Source organism: Cherax quadricarinatus, chromosome 25 (genome assembly GCF_038502225.1).
Source record: "Cherax quadricarinatus isolate ZL_2023a chromosome 25, ASM3850222v1, whole genome shotgun sequence".
In the NCBI taxonomy this organism is placed as follows: Eukaryota; Metazoa; Arthropoda; class Malacostraca; order Decapoda; family Parastacidae; genus Cherax; species Cherax quadricarinatus.
The window spans coordinates 25,927,921-25,945,044 of record NC_091316.1 but is presented as its reverse complement, the minus strand read 5'-3'; the positions used below and the strand labels follow the sequence as shown (position 1 = coordinate 25,945,044).

Genomic DNA, 17,124 nt, shown 5'->3' with positions numbered 1-17,124 from the left:
TCAACAATTTTTTTTTTTTTAACACGTCGGCCGTCTCCTACCGAGGCAGGGTGACCCAAAAAAGAATGAAAATCCCCAAAAAGAAAAGGCTTTCATCATCATTCAACACTTTCACCACACTCACACATAATCACTGTTTTTGCAGAGGTCCTCAGAATACAACAGCTTAGAAGCATATACGTCAACATATCCCTCCAAACTGCCAATATCCCAAACTCCTCCTTTAAAGTGCAGGCATTGTACTTCCCATTTCTAGGACTCAAGTCCAACTATATGAAAATAACCGGTTTCCCTGAATCCCTTCACTAAATATTACCCTGCTCACACTCCAACAGATTGTCAGGTCCCAAGTACCATTCGTCTCCATTCACTCCTATCTAACATGCTCACGCACGCTTGCTGGAAGTCCAAGCCCCTTGCCCACAAAACCTCCTTTACCCCCTCTCTCCAACCCTTTCGAGGACGACCCCTACCTCGCCTTCCTTCCCCTATAGATTTATATGCTTTCCATGTCATTCTACTTTGATCCATTCTCTCTAAATGACCAAACCACCTCAACAACCCCTCTTCTGCCCTCTGACTAATACTTTTATTAACTCCACACCTTTTCCTAATTTCCACACTCCGAATTTTCTGCATAATATTTACACCACACATTGCCCTTAGACAGGACATCTCCATTGCCTCCAACCGTCTCCTCGCTGCTGCATTTACCACCCAAGCTTCACACCCATATAAGAGTGTTGGTATTACTATACTTTCATACATTCCCTTCTTTGCCTCCATTCTTCATAAATCCATCTGCCGACATGTCAACTCCCAAGTATCTGAAAACATTCACTTCTTCCATACTCCTCCTCCCCAATTTGATATCCAATTTTTCTTTATCTAAATCATTTGATACCCTCATCACCTTGCTCTTTTCTATGTTCACTTTCAACTTTCTACCTTTACACACATTCCCAAACTCATCCACTAACCTTTGCAATTTTTCTTTAGAATCTCCCATAAGCACAGTATCATCAGCAAAAATTAACTGTGTTAATTCCCATTTTGAATTTGATTCCCCATAATTTAGTCCCACCCCACTCCCGAACACCCTAGCATTTACTTCTTTTACAACCCCATCTATAAATATATTAAACAACCATGGTGACATTACACATCCCTGTCTAAGACCTACTTTTACCGGGAAGTATTCTCCCTCTCTTCTACACACCCTAACCTGAGCCTCACTATCCTCATAAAAGCTCTTTACAGCATTTAGTAACTTACCACCTATTCCATATACTTGCAACATCTGCCACATTGCTCCCCTATCCACTCTATCATATGCCTTTTCTAAATCCATAAATGCAATAAAAACTTCCCTACCTTTATCTAAATACTGTTGACATATATGCTTCAATGTAAACACTTGATCTACACATCCCCTACCCACTCTGAAACCTCCTTGTTCATCCGCAATCCTACATTCTGTCTTACCTCTAATTCTTTCAATTATAACCCTACCATATACTTTTCCTGGTATACTCATTGATATACTGGTATACTTATTGATTTTCAACATACCTGGATAAAATATCTCTCCACATTCAGTAATAAATCACTTTTAAACACAGTCTCTTCTCGCTTAACAATGGAGTTCTGTTCCTAAGAGTAGGTAGACGAATTGGTCATTAGGCGAGGAGTAAACTATACTGGTAGTGGGTTTGTGTCAACCATCTTTAGATATTGTTTTAATGTCACCTTTGCACAATTTATAACATTTTTAGTATATATTTAAATGTTTAAACAGTAGTGTACTGAACAGTGGAACCTCGGTTGTAGAACTTAATTCGTTCCAGATGTCGGTTCGACAACCACACCAATTTTTCCCATAAAGAATAATATAAATAGAATTAATCAACTCCAGACCAAAAATGACATTTTATTAATAATAATGTACTATCTACTACATAAAACAATGTATAAAATTATACAGCACTTGGAAACTGTAAAAATGAATTTTAAATGAAAGTTTAACTGAAATACTGTACAGTAATTGAAACTAACTGCCTCTTACCTGACAGAGGAGAGCTAATAGCAAAATTCTTGCGGGAGAAAGCATGGTCAGTATGCTCAATATAAAAAAATCCTGCAGCACACAGTGCACGAGGAAAAAATTGCAACCGTGTTATTGGTTGAAAACAGTGACTTTGTGGTATATTTTCGTATGGTGAGACCCACATTGTGGACTCTGGTAATCATGGGATCCGAGCGTTGTCGGTCGACAACCAAGACCAAGTACGAAAACCAGGACCAAATTCCTTGTTCAAAAACCTATTTATTTGACAACTAGTCCATTCGACAACCGAGGTTCCACTGTATATTGTAATAAACAGAATAGAGGAAATCAGCTTTAATATACAGTACTTAGGTATGCATACCAATCAGAGAGCTGGTCATAAGTCCGGGCAGTCATTAAATGAGTACGCTGATAAGTGAGGAGATACATGTACTAATATTTTGGCTGGAAGTCTAGGAAAAATATAAAAAAATGCTTATTTACTAAATTATATAATTAGTTCATCTATGTCAACTAGAGGCCAATAATATTAAAAAAAGCACATCAGTGTATTCAAATACTGAAGATGGAAAACAGAAGCTGTCAATAAGCCTTGTATTAACCCTTTCAGGGTCCAAGGCCAAAATCTGAAGTGGTGCCCAGTGTCCAAGAATTTTCAAAAAAAAAAAAAAATTTGTTATTTTTTCTTATGAAATTGTAGAGAATTTTTTTGTGAAGGTAATAAAACAAAAAGTATGAAATTTGATGGAAAATTGAGGAAATTATGCTCTCGCGAATTTTGATGTGTCAGCGATATTTACGAATCAGCAATTTTGCCGACTTTGACTCCCATTTTAGCCCAATTACATTATTCCAGTCGACCAAATTCTTAGCTACTTCACTAGTATTACTTCTATTCTATCGATTGAGCACAAGAAATTGCCAAGTCAACTGTTTCAACTACAAAATAAAGTGATCGGAAATTGGTAATTTGGCCAATTTAACACAAAGTTCAAAATATTCCAATTTCAAAATAGGGTCCAGAATAAACAATGTAGGTATTCCTCGCACTAAACTAACATTTCCTCTGTTCATTAGTTATGTTTTGAGGCTTTACAAATAAATTCCATTTTTATTTTTTATTCACATAATGAATTTTTATTCACACCAAAAAATAGAAGATTTACTGTTATGCAATATTGTAATAATTGTATAAATATCATCACCACATTTGTGAATGTATATTAGACCCACCAGCTGGCATGTATTAGACGTGCGAGGTCATTTGTTTACTCTTGAACATCGGCAAAAATTTAACATTTCCGCTACTTTGAGCTCAGTTTCAAGCCATTTCCAGTGCTAAAACCAATCAAAATCATCTCTATTTCTGTAATATGTCTTCCATTCTATCAAATGAGACCAAGAAATCGCAAATACAACTAAAAAAACATACAAAAAACACTGCAAAGTCGCTGTTTTAATCGAAAATCATGACTCAGTTTTTTTTTCTATTATACATAGTCTGCTGCAGGATTTATGTGGTGCACACATACCACATAGATGTATTCTCTCATATCTAGGCCCAAATTTACCCCTCACAGTTTATCAGAGCGAGCTGAGCTCATGGCATATATCTACGTTTTGGACCCTGAACGTAAAGCCGTAGATCTACGGGACGGACCCTGAAAGGGTTAAACCAACAGCCTGTAGTCACTCTTATGCCTAGTTTAATCTTATGTTTTTCTTCTGCATATCTACATTTACTTATCTGTGCTCTCAGCTACACAAGCTGCAAACTACAGTCAGCTGCCTGATTTAGTACTGGATAACCCTCATAATATGGAGAATATTATTTTATTATTTTTTTTATTATCACACTGGCCGATTCCCACCAAGGCAGGGTGGCCTGAAAAAGAAAAACTTTCACCATCATTCACTCCATCACTGTCTTGCCAGAAGGGTGCTTTACACTATGGAGAATATTTTTCAAAATTGTGTTCACAAGATAAGGATATATAGTACTTATTGTACGGATCATGAATCATTCTTGAGAAAGCTGGGTCAATTTACTTAGCTGAAACAGAAGAATTCAATGTTGTTGTTACTGTACTAGGGGTCACTGATGTGTCAGTGGTTTGTAAACAAATAATCACTTCCATTTACTGACAAGTCGGTTGTTAGGAGGAAGCCTAGATATAAACCTTGCTGTATACTACAGCAGTTCAGATAATTAAGCACCTACTGCATTATGACATTTGATCTTTCAAAATCCTTAAAACACCCCTTTTTTTTTTTATTGATAAATGCAACCAATATCCTAAAACAGTCTAATATTCAAAGATATTTTGTAGCTCATGTTATCCAGACTCAGCATAAAATACAGTACAAGAATGTTACCTTACTATAAAAGTATGAACTAACCCCTAATATGTGAGCACGATCAATCTCAAGAAGGTCTAGGAGATGTCTGAAGCCTTCACACCACTCAGGAACTGTCCAGTATACTGGGTACTCCACCTGCAAGAGGATGATTATACTTCATAATGGCTACAACTATTGCTAGCACTTACAATAAATCAATTCAAAGAGGACAAAATACAAAGAGGTACTATTGCAGATGAAACATGAAATACCAATCTGTATATTAATATTGTTATTACTGAATTATTATTATTACTACTGTTTAAAAAAAATATGCAATTAGAAAGATATTGCAATTGGTATACATTGTCCCACTTTTGTAATTACACTGACAAATGCCTGTATTATTATATTTTTATTATTATTATTATTAACACACTGGCCGATTCCCACCAAGGCAGGGTGGCCCGAAAAAGAAAAACTTTCACCATCATTCACTCCATCACTGTCTTGCCAGAAGGGTGCTTTACACTACAGTTTTTAAACTGCAACATTAACACCCCTCCTTCAGAGTGCAGGCACTGTACTTCCCATCTCCAGGACTCAAGTCTGGCCTGCTGGTTTCCCTGAATCCCTTCATAAATGTTACTTTGCTCACACTCCAACAGCATGTCAAGTATTAAAAACCATCCGTCTCCATTTACTCCTATCAAACATGCTCACGCATTCCTGCTGGAAGTCCAAGCCCCTCGCACACAAAACCTCCTTTACCGCCTCCCTCCAACCTTTCCTAGGCCGACCCCTACCCCGCCTTCCTACCACTGCAGACTGATACACTCTTGAAGTCATTCTGTTTCGCTCCATTCTCTCTACATGTCCGAACCACCTCAACAACCCTTCCTCAGCCCTCTGGCCAACAGTTTTGGTAATCCCGCACTTCCTCCTAACTTCCAAACTACAAATACTCTGCATTATATTCACACAACACATTGCCCTCAGACATGACATCTCCACTGCCTCCAGCCTTCTCCTCGCTGCAACATTCATCACCCATGCTTCACACCCATATAAGAGCGTTGGTAAAACTATACACTCTCATACATTCCCCTCTTTGCCTCCAAGTACAAAGTTCTTTGTCTCCACAGACTCCTAAGTGCACCGCTCACCCTTTTCCCCTTATCAACTCCATGATTCACCTCATTTTTCATAGACCCATCCGCTGACATGTCCACTCCCAAATATCTGAATACATTCACCTCCTACATACTCTCTCCCTTCAATCTGATATCCAATCTTTCATCACCTAATCTTTTTGTTATCCTCATAACCTTACTCTTTCCTGTATTCACTTTTAATTTTCTTCTTTTGCATACCCTACCAAATTCATCCACCAACCTCTGCAACTTCTCTTCAGAATCTCCCAAGAGCACAGTGTCATCAGCAAAGAGCAACTGTGACAACTCCCACTTTATGTGTGATTCTTTATCTTTTAACTCCACGCCTCTTGCCAAGACCCTCGCATTTACTTCTCTTACAACCCCATCTATAAATATATTAAACAACCACGGTGACATCACACATCCTTGTCTAAGGCCTACTTTTACTGGGAAATAATCTCCCTCTTTCCTACATACTCTAACTTGAGCCTCACTATCCTTGTAAAAACTCTTCACTGCTTTGAGTAACCTACCACTTACACCATACACCTGCAACATCTGCCACACTGCCCCCCTATCCACCCTGTCATACGCCTTTTCCAAATCCATAAATGCCACAAAAACCTCTTTAGCCTTATCTAAATACTGTTCACTTATATGTTTCACTGTAAACACCTGGTCCACACACCCCCTACCTTTCCTAAAGCCTCCTTGTTCATCTGCTATCCTATTCTCCATCTTACTCTTAATTCTTTCAATAATAACTCTACCATACATTTTACCAGGTATACTCAACAGACTTATCCCCCTATAATTTTTGCACTCTCTTTTGTCCCCTTTGCCTTTATACAAAGGAACCATGCATGCTCTCTGCCAATCCCTAGGTACCTTACCCTTTTCCATACATTTATTAAATAATTGCACCAACCACTCCAAAACTATATCCCCACCTGCTTTTAACATTTCTATCTTTCCCCCATCAATCCCGGCTGCCTTACCCCCTTTCATTTTACCTACTGCCTAACGAACTTTCCCCACACTCACAACTGGCTCTTCCTCACTCCTACAAGATGTTATTCCTCCTTGCCCTATACACAAAATCACAGCTTCCCTATCTTCATCCACATTTAACAATTCCTCAAAATATCCCCTCCATCTTCCCAATATCTCTAACTCTCCATTTAATAACTCTCCTCTCCTATTTTTAACTGACAAATCCATTTGTTCTCTAGGCTTCCTTAACTTGTTAATCTCACTCCAAAACTTTTTCTTATTTTCAACAAAATTTGTTGATAACATCTCACCCACTCTCTCATTTGCTCTCTTTTTGCATTGCTTCACCACTCTCTTAATCTCTCTCTTTTTCTCCATATACTCTTCCCTCCTAGCATCACTTCTACTTTGTAAAAACTTCTCATATGCTAGCTTTTTCTCCCTTACTACTTTCTTTACATCATCATTCAACCAATCGCTCCTCTTCACTCCCGCACCCACTTTCCTGTAACCACAAACTTCTGCTGAACACTAACAATACATTTTTAAACCTACCCCATACCTCTTCGACCCCATTGCCTATGCTCTCATTAGCCCATCTATCCTCCAATAGCTGTTTATATATTACCCTAACTGCCTCCTCTTTTAGTTTATAAACCTTCACCTCTCTCTTCCCTGATGCTTCTATTCTCCTTGTATCCCATCTACCTTTTACTCTCAGTGTAGCTACAACTAAAAAGTGATCTGATATATCTGTGGCCCCTCTATAAACATGTACATCCTGAAGTCTACTCAAAAGTCTTTTATCTACCAATACATAATCCAACAAACTACTGTCATTTCGCCCTACATCATATGTAGGGCGAAATAATGTACATATAATAATACTAATAATAATTATTTTTTTTTTTTTTTATTATCACACTGGCCGATTCCCACCAAGGCAGGGTGGCCCGAAAAAGAAAAACTTTCACCATCATTCACTCCATCACTGTCTTGCCAGAAGGGTGCTTTACACTACAGTTTTTAAACTGCAACATTAACACCCCTCCTTCAGAGTGCAGGCACTGTACTTCCCATCTCCAGGACTCAAGACCGGCCTGCCGGTTTCCCTGAACCCCTTCATAAATGTTACTTTGCTCACACTCCAACAGCACGTCAAGTATTAAAAACCATTTGTCTCCATTCACTCCTATCAAACACGCTCACGCATGCCTGCTGGAAGTCCAAGCCCCTCGCACACAAAACCTCCTTTACCCCCTCCCTCTAACCTTTCCTAGGCTGACCCCTACCCAGCCTTCCTTCCACTACAGACTGATACACTCTTGAAGTCACTCTGTTTCGCTCCATTCTTTCTACATGTCCGAACCACCTCAACAACCTTTCCTCAGCCCTCTGGACAACAGTTTTGGTAATCCCGCACCTCCTCCTAACTTCCAAACTACGAATTCTCTGCATTATATTCACACAACACATTGCCCTCAGACATGACATTTCCACTGCCTCCAGCCTTCTCCTCGCTGCAACATTCATCACCCATGCTTAACACCCATATAAGAGCGTTGGTAAAACTATACTCTCATACATTCCCCTCTTTGCCTCCAAGGACAAAGTTCTTTGTCTCCACAGACTCCTAAGTGCACCACTCACCCTTTTCCCCTCATCAATTCTATGATTCACGTCATCTTTCATAGACCCATCTGCTGACACGTCCACTCCCAAATATCTGAATACATTCACCTCCTACATACTCTCTCCCTCCAATCTGATATCCAATCTTTCATCACCTAATCTTTTTGTTATCCTCATTACCTTACTCTTTCCTGCATTTACTTTTAAGTTTCTTCTTTTGCACACCCTACCAAATTCATCCACCAATCTCTGCAACTTCTCTTCAGAATCTCCCAAGAGCACAGTGCCATCAGCAAAGAGCAACTGTGACAACTCCCACTTTATGTGTGATTCTTTATCTTTTAACTCCACGCCTCTTGGCAAGACCCTCGCATTTACTTCTCTTACAACCCCATCTATAAATATATTGAACAACCATGTGACATCACACATCCTTGTCTAAGGCCTACTTTTACTGGGAAATAATTTCCCTCTTTCCTACACACTCTAACTTGAGCCTCACTATCCTCGTAAAAACTCTTCACTGCTTTCAGTAACCTACACCTGCAACATCTGCCACATTGCCCCCCTATCCACCCTGTCATATGCCTTTTCCAAATCCATAAATGCCACAAAGACCTCTTTAGCCTTATCTAAATACTGTTCACTTATATGTTTCACTGTAAACACCTGGTCCACACACCCCCTACCTTTCCTAAAGCCTCCTTGTTCATCTGCTATCCTATTCTCAGTCTTCCTTTTAATTCTTTCAATAATAACTCTACCATACACTTTACCAGGTATACTCAACAGACTTTTACCCTTATAATTTTTGCACTCTCTTTTGTCCCCTTTGCCTTTATACAAAGGAACTATGCATGCTCTTTGCCAATCCCTAGGTACCTTACCCTCTTCCATACATTTATTAAATAATAGCACCAACCACTCTAAAACTATATCCCCACCTGCTTTTAACATATCTATCTTTATCCCATCAATCCCGGCTGCCTTACCCCCTTTCATTTTACCTACTGCCTCACGGACTTCCCCCACACTCACAACTGGCTCTTCCTCACTCCTAGAAGATGTTATTCCTCCTTGCCCTATACACGAAATCACAGCTTCCCTATCTTCATCAACATTTAACATTTCCTCAAAATATTCCCTCCATCTTCCCAATACCTCTAACTCTCCATTTAATAACTCTCCTCTCCTAATTATTATTAACATTATTAATTTACAGAACTGGAGCACAGATCCAATTCCCTAGATCAAGAGCCCCTCACCAAGGAACCTCCCTTGAGGGGTAAGTTCGCACCCTGAAATTTCATTCGTATCCAGAAGAGACTGTTCATATCCTAAAGAATTCGCAAGGTGGGACATTCGTAAGCCGAGCTTCCACTGTACGTATATGTCTACAAACAGCACCTGTATCTGTTTGGCAGTTGCAGGTGCTATAAATAAAGTATAAATAAAGCAGCAAATAATCATTAACTAAATTTATTGATTAAAATGTTTTCTCACCGATATAACTCTATAACCATGTGCTGTGAGAGGAAGAATTTGCTTGAAGAAGGAATCGGCAGTTCCACAAACAGGAGGAAGACACACTAAAGGGCAACGGACGCCCCTTGGTCCAGCATCATAAAGTTTCCATACCTGCAACATTAAAATGCCGTAAGTGGATATTCTTTAATATGAATAACCCACATAAATGCAAAAATAGCAATCAAAACACTTTCTGGTAAAAAAAATATGGATAAAAAACTGGGAGCAGAACTTTTTAGGCATACAATGTTGGGAACAGGAAGCTCATTACACATTGCAGCCCATTGTAACAGCATGTGTGACAAACATGTTGATTTTAATGTTGATTGGATTTGGCAAGACATGTAGCCCCCCATTTTTTTAATTAACTTATAATTAGTACCTAAAAAAGAGTGAAACATATAAGTGAACAGTATTTAGATAAGGCTAAAGAGGTCTTTGTGGCATTTATGGATTTGGAAAAGGCGTATGACAGGGTGGATAGGGGGGCAATGTGGCAGATGTTGCAAGTGTATGGTGTAGGAGGTAGGTTACTGAAAGCAGTGAAGAGTTTTTACGAGGATAGTGAGGCTCAAGTTAGAGTATGTAGAAAAGAGGGAAATTTTTTCCCAGTAAAAGTAGGCCTTAGACAAGGATGTGTGATGTCACCGTGGTTGTTTAATATATTTATAGATGGGGTTGTAAGAGAAGTAAATGCGAGGGTCTTGGCAAGAGGCGTGGAGTTAAAAGATAAAGAATCACACACAGGGTGGGAGTTGTCACAGCTGCTCTTTGCTGATGACACTGTGCTCTTGGGAGATTCTGAAGAGAAGCTGCAGAGATTGGTGGATGAATTTGGTAGGGTGTGCAAAAGAAGAAAATTAAAGGTGAATACAGGAAAGAGTAAGGTTATGAGGATAACAAAAAGATTAGGTGATGAAAGATTGAATATCAGATTGGAGGGAGAGAGTATGGAGGAGGTGAACGTATTCAGATATTTGGGAGTGGACGTGTCAGCGGATGGGTCTATGAAAGATGAGGTGAATCATAGAATTGATGAGGGAAAAAGAGTGAGTGGTGCACTTAGGAGTCTGTGGAGACAGAGAACTTTGTCCTTGGAGGCAAAGAGGGGAATGTATGAGAGTATAGTTTTACCAATGCTCTTATATGGGTGTGAAGCATGGGTGATGAATGTTGCAGCGAGGAGAAGGCTGGAGGCAGTGGAGATGTCATGTCTGAGGGCAATGTGTGGTGTGAATATAATGCAGAGAATTCGTAGTTTGGAAGTTAGGAGGAGGTGCGGGATTACCAAAACTGTTGTCCAGAGGGCTGAGGAAGGGTTGTTGAGGTGGTTCGGACATGTAGAGAGAATGGAGCGAAACAGAATAACTTCAAGAGTGTATCAGTCTGTAGTGGAAGGAAGGCGGGGTAGGGGTCGGCCTAGGAAGGGTTGGAGGGAGGGGGTAAAGGAGGTTTTGTGTGCGAGGGGCTTGGACTTCAAGTCACCTACCTGTTGGAGTGTGAGCAAAGTAACATTTATGAAGGGATTACGGACTTTAATCTAACTTAAAATGACTGTCTCAAGCTGTTTTGATATTTTGAAAAATTAATCCATAAGCGTATCTATTCCTACCTCATCTCCCACAACATACTCAACCCCTGTCAATTTGGGTTCAGGCCTAACAAAAATACTAATGATGCTATTATCCACATACTAGAACATATTTATACAGCAATAGAGAAAAAAGAAGTCCCACTGGGAATCTTCATTGACTTACGTAAAGCTTTCGATACAGATGACTACGACTTGCTGTACATAAAATTGTCGCACTATGGTATAAGAGGGAACTCCCTCAACTACCTAAAGTCATACCTCAGCAACAGAAGCCAATATGTGTACACAAATGGGGCAAACTCTTTTGCACAGCCAATTACAGTTGGTGTCCCACAGGGAAGTGTCCTAGGCCTTCTTCTCTTTCTCATATACATAAATGACCTACCAAATGCATCGCAACTACTCAAACCCACACTATTTGCAGATGACACTACATACGTCTACTCTCATACGAGCCCAGTCATGCTAGCCAATACTGTAAATACTGAATTACAGAAAATATCAACCTGGATGAGGACCAACAAACTTACTCTAAACATTGACAAAACCTACTACATTCAGTTTGGTAACAGAGCTACAGATGTGTCTCTTAACATAATGATAAATGGATCACCTATCACAAAACTCACAGAGGGAAAATTCCTAGGAACCCACCTTGATAACAGACTCAAATTTCAAACACATATACAACAAATTTCCAAAAAAATTTCCAAGACCGTAGGCATACTATCGAAGATACGGTACTATGTTCCACAGTCAGCCCTCCTGGCCCTATATCACTCACTTATTTACCCCTATCTCACCTATGGAATTTGTGCATGGGGCTCAACAACAGTAAACCATCTCAGACCACTAATCACCCAACAAAAGGCTGCAGTCAGAATGATAACAAATTCCCACTACAGACAGCACACTCCACCAATATTCAAAACTCTAAACCTACTCACAATACAAAACATCCATACCTATTACTGCACCTACTACATACATAGAACACTTAACTCTGACATAAACCCTCCCCTCAAACATCTTACCAACCTCAACAGAACACATGACCATAACACAAGACACAGATCACTCTTTGATGTTCCTCGTGTCCATCGCACGCTATGCAAAAACTCAATGCACATAAAAGGCCCTAAAATCTGGAATTCATTACGTGTGAATATAAAAGAAACGCTGTCTGTTTATAAATTCAAGTCTCTTCTCAAAAATCACTTACTCACCCACAACTAAATAAATACTGAATAATTGTATCTCATAAATTGTATCTCATATATGTATCTCATTATTGAATCTCATAAATGTCAACCTGTGACCCAATCAAACTTTGTTACTATTTAACTTCATTACCTAACAGAATACTCCATTCTACTGATTGCACAGCAACACAGTAAATGACCATATGACCTGTCTTTGTAATACTCATTTGTACTAAATTGTTATCTGTTTTACAATAATTTTTGTAAAGCCTGCCCATAATGCTCTGCATACAAAGGGCTTTGGCATGCTGCACTTTAAAAATTGTATTCCTTGTACTCCTCTGTATCATTATTATTATCACACTGGCCGATTCCCACCAAGGCAGGGTGGCCCGAAAAAGAAAAACTTTCACCATCATTCACTCCATCACTGTCTTGCCAGAAGGGTGCTTTACACTACAGTTTTTAAACTGCAACATTAACACCCCTCCTTCACAGTGCAGGCACTGTACTTCCCATCTCCAGGACTCAAGTCCGGCCTGCCGGTTTCCCTGAACCCCTTCATAAATGTTACTTTGCTCACACTCCAACAGCACGTCAAGTATTAAAAACCATTTGTCTCCATTCACTCCTATCAAACACGCTCACGCATGCCTGCTGGAAGTCCAAGCCCCTCGCACACAAAACCTCCTTTACCCCCTCCCTCCCTTTCCTAGGCCGACCCTAGGAAAGGTATCATGTTCAAATTAAATAAATAAAATAAATAAAATAAATAAATAAATAAATACTGATTGTACAGCAATGCATGCAACCATATGACCTGTTTTTGTAATTCTCATTTGTGCTTCTTATCTGTTTACAATAATGTTTTACCACTGAATACTTCATTACTTAGTTAATCTTAAGCCTGCCCATAATGCTATGCATTCAAGTGGCTTTGGCATGCTGCATTTAACTGTATTCTTTTGTACTTCTCTGTATCATGTTCAAATTAATAAATAAATAAATAAAAAATAAATAAATATACAGTGGACCCCCGCATAGCGACTTTAATCCGTGCAAGAGGGCTCATTGTTATGCGAAATAATCGGTATGCGAATGAATTTTCCCCATAAGAAATAATGGAAATCAAATTAATCCGTGCAAGACACTCAAAAGTATGAAAAAAAAATTTTTACCACATGAAATATACATTTTCCTACACACACAGAGAAGGATACAGGCACAATAGTAGAGTAGTACATGCACAGTATATATTGTGCATGTACTAGTCTACTAAATGAAGAATAAATGACACTTACCTATATTGAAGATGCAGCAATGACTGATGAGACACTGTGTCCTGGGAGTGCCTTTTCCTCCTGAGTACTGTAGGTCCTGTTTGGCATTTTCTTCCAGAACATGCCTTATCACACTGTGTATGTCACTATGATTCTTAAATCTCTCAAACCAACCTTTGCTGGCTTTAAATTCACCAATATGAGCACTAGTTCCAGGCATTTTTCCCTGTTCACCTGGGTGTTAGTCGACTTGTGTGGGTTGCATCCTGGGAGACAAGATTAAGGACCCCAATGGAAATAAGTTAGACAGTCTTCGATGACACTGACTTTTTTGGGTTATCCTGGGTGGCAAATCCTCTGGGGTTAATTGTTTCTTGGTATTCTCAATAAGCCACACCAACAACGGTGCTACAGCAGCAGCAGCAGCAGCTGATGGTACAGCAGCAACAGACGATGCTACAGCAGCAGCAGACGATGCTACAGCAGCAGCAGACGATGCTACAGCAGCAGCAGCAGCTGCCGGTGGTACAGCAGCAACAGACGATGCTGCAGCAGCAGCAGACGATGCTACAGCAGCAGCAGCAGCAGCAGACGGTGGTACAGCAGCAACAGACGATGCTACAGCAGCAGCAGACGATGCTACAGCAGCAACAGACGATGTTACAGCAGCAGCAGACGATGCTACAGCAGCAGCAGCAGCAGACGATGCTACAGCAGCAGCAGCAGCAGCAGCTGACGGTGGTACAGCAGCAACAGACGATGCTACAGCAGCAGCAGACGATGCTACAGCAGCAACAGACGATGCTACAGCAGCAACAGACGATGTTACAGCAGCAGCAGACGATGCTACAGCAGTGGTACAGCAGCAACAGACGATGCTACAGCAGCAGATGATGCTACAGCAGCAGACGAGTTACAGCTGACACGTGCTACAGCAGCAGCAGCAGATGTACCACCAATAGTAGCGATGGCTGATTGGGGTTTATTATACAACCTGGCCAGCTCGGAGACACGCACTCCACTTTCATACTTATCAATGATCTTTTTCATCTCTATTGTAATTCTCACCCTTATTGCTGTAGGGTTGGCACTAGAAGCTTTCTTGGGGCCCATGGTCACTTATTTTCCAGAAAAAGCACCGAAAACACTGTAATAATACGAAATATTCTGATTGTATGCTTGGATGTTACCGCGGAGGTTGGCTGGTAAACAATGCCACCAGCGGCACATGTGAGACTGGCTGAGGGCGCACATTGGACGCGTCTCGGACGAAAATCGGTGAGCGGGTTTTTAACCCTTTGACTGTTTCAGGCCCCTCTCTGAAACTGTCATTCTATGTCGCTCAATTTTTGAAAAAAAAAAAATATTTTTTCTTATGAAATGATAGAGAATCTTTTCACGATGGTAATGACACCAAAAGTTCGAAATTTGGTCGAAAACTCGTGGAATTATGGTCCCGCGAAGTTAGCGGTCTCGGCGACATATGCGTATCGGCGATTTCGCCGACTTTGAGCCCAATTTTCAGCCAATTCCATTGTTCCAGTTGACCAAACTCATAGCTATTTCTTTAGAACTCCATTTTATCTATCAGCTGAGTACAAGAAACCTCCCATTTACTAATTTGGACTACCCAATATGGTGGTCAGAAATTGGCAATTTGGCCAATTTCACGCAAAATAAAAAGATGCCAATTTCAAAATAGGGTCCAGAATAAACAAGGTAGACATTCGTGGCACTAAAATAACATATGCTCTGTTCATTAGTCACATCTCTAGGCCCCTCTTATATTATTATTGCTTTCTATTTTGATTTTTTATTCATACAAAAAAATACAAAATTTACTGTTATGCAGACGACTGCATTATTGTAAAAATGGTATAAATAATATCAGTGCACTAGTGAAAGAATATTAGACTCCCTAGTTGACGTGTATTGGACGTGTGGTGTGATTTATTTACTCTTCAACATTGGTAAAAATCGAACATTTTCGCTACTTTGAGCTTAGTTTCAAGGTCGTTTTCATCGTAAAAGTAATGAAAATCATCTCTATTTCTGTAATACGTTTTCCATTTTATCACCTAAGACCATGAAAACGTGAATACAATGATAAATACTATACGAAAATACACCTCAAAGTCGGCGTTTTATTAAAAAAAAAGATCAGTTTTTTTTTTCTCATTACGCAATGTGTGCTGCAGGATTTTTTTTATGTGGTGCACACTGACCACACAGACCCAATCTCTCACATGTGGGCCTACCAGCTTTCTCCCACTTGATTTGAAGCCGCTAGAATTATTGAGTATATATACGTCAGAAACATTGGCTCGTAAGACGTATTTATACGTCGAAAACAGTCAAAGGGTTAAGCGGTATGCGAGGCAAAATTTTTGCGATTAAAGCAAGCGGTATGCGGATTAATCGTTATGTGATGCCATCGGTATGCGGGGGTCCACTGTACATACATAATATACATAAATATACATACATGTACACGTATATTTATACACACTCAACTGAGTTTTCTTTGATTTTATCTTAATAGGTCTTGGTCTTATTACTTTTCCTTTTATATGCATGGGGAAGTGGAATAAGAATCTTTCCTCCGTAAGCCATGCGTGTTGTAAAAGTCAACTAAAATGACGGGAACAATGGGCTAGTAACCCCTTTTCCTGTAAAGATTACTAAAAAGAATAAGAAGAAAACTGTCAAAGTGGGAAGTCTGAATGTGCATGGATGTTATGCAAATGATAAGAAAGAGATGATTGTGGATGTTATGAATGAGAAGAAGCTGGATGTCCTGGCTTTAAGTGAAACGAAGCTGAAGGGGGTGGGAGAGTTTCAATGGAGAGGAATAAATGGGATTAGGTCAGGGGTTTCAAATAGAGTTAGAGCTAAAGAAGGAGTAGCAATAATGTTGAAGGATAAGCTATGGCAGGAAAAGAGGGACTATAAATGTATTAATTCAAGGATTATGTGGAGTAAAATAAAGATTGGATGTGAAAAGTGGGTTATAGTAAGCGTGTATGCACCTGGAGAAGAAAGAAGTGTAAAGGAGAGAGAGAGATTTTGGGAAATGTTGAGTGAATGTGTGGGGAGTTTTGAATCAAGTGTGAGAGTAATGGTGGTTGGGGATTTCAATGCTAAAGTGGGTAAAAATGTTATGGAGAAAGTAGTAGGTAAATTTGGGGTGCCAGGGGTAAATGTAAATGGGGAGCCTTTAATTGAGCTATGTGTAGAAAGAGATTTGGTAATAAGTAATACATATTTTATGAAAAAGAGGATAAATAAATATACAAGGTATGATGTAGCACGTAATGAAAGTAGTTTGTTA

At 39.6% G+C, this 17,124-nt stretch overlaps 1 protein-coding gene across 3 annotated transcripts in view; it reads right to left on the bottom strand.

Annotated features, from left to right (window-relative positions):
* Nucleotides 1-17,124, bottom strand: part of LOC128689942 (maspardin) — a 157,390-nt gene that overhangs the window by 93,571 nt on the left and 46,695 nt on the right. For all 3 annotated transcript variants that reach the window (XM_070088671.1, XM_070088670.1, XM_070088668.1), the window contains 2 exons: nt 9,694-9,828; nt 4,469-4,564 (listed from right to left, as the gene is read on the bottom strand). In XM_070088671.1, coding sequence (XP_069944772.1) covers nt 4,469-4,564; nt 9,694-9,828 — 231 coding nt within the window. The remainder of the gene's footprint in view (nt 1-4,468; nt 4,565-9,693; nt 9,829-17,124) is intronic.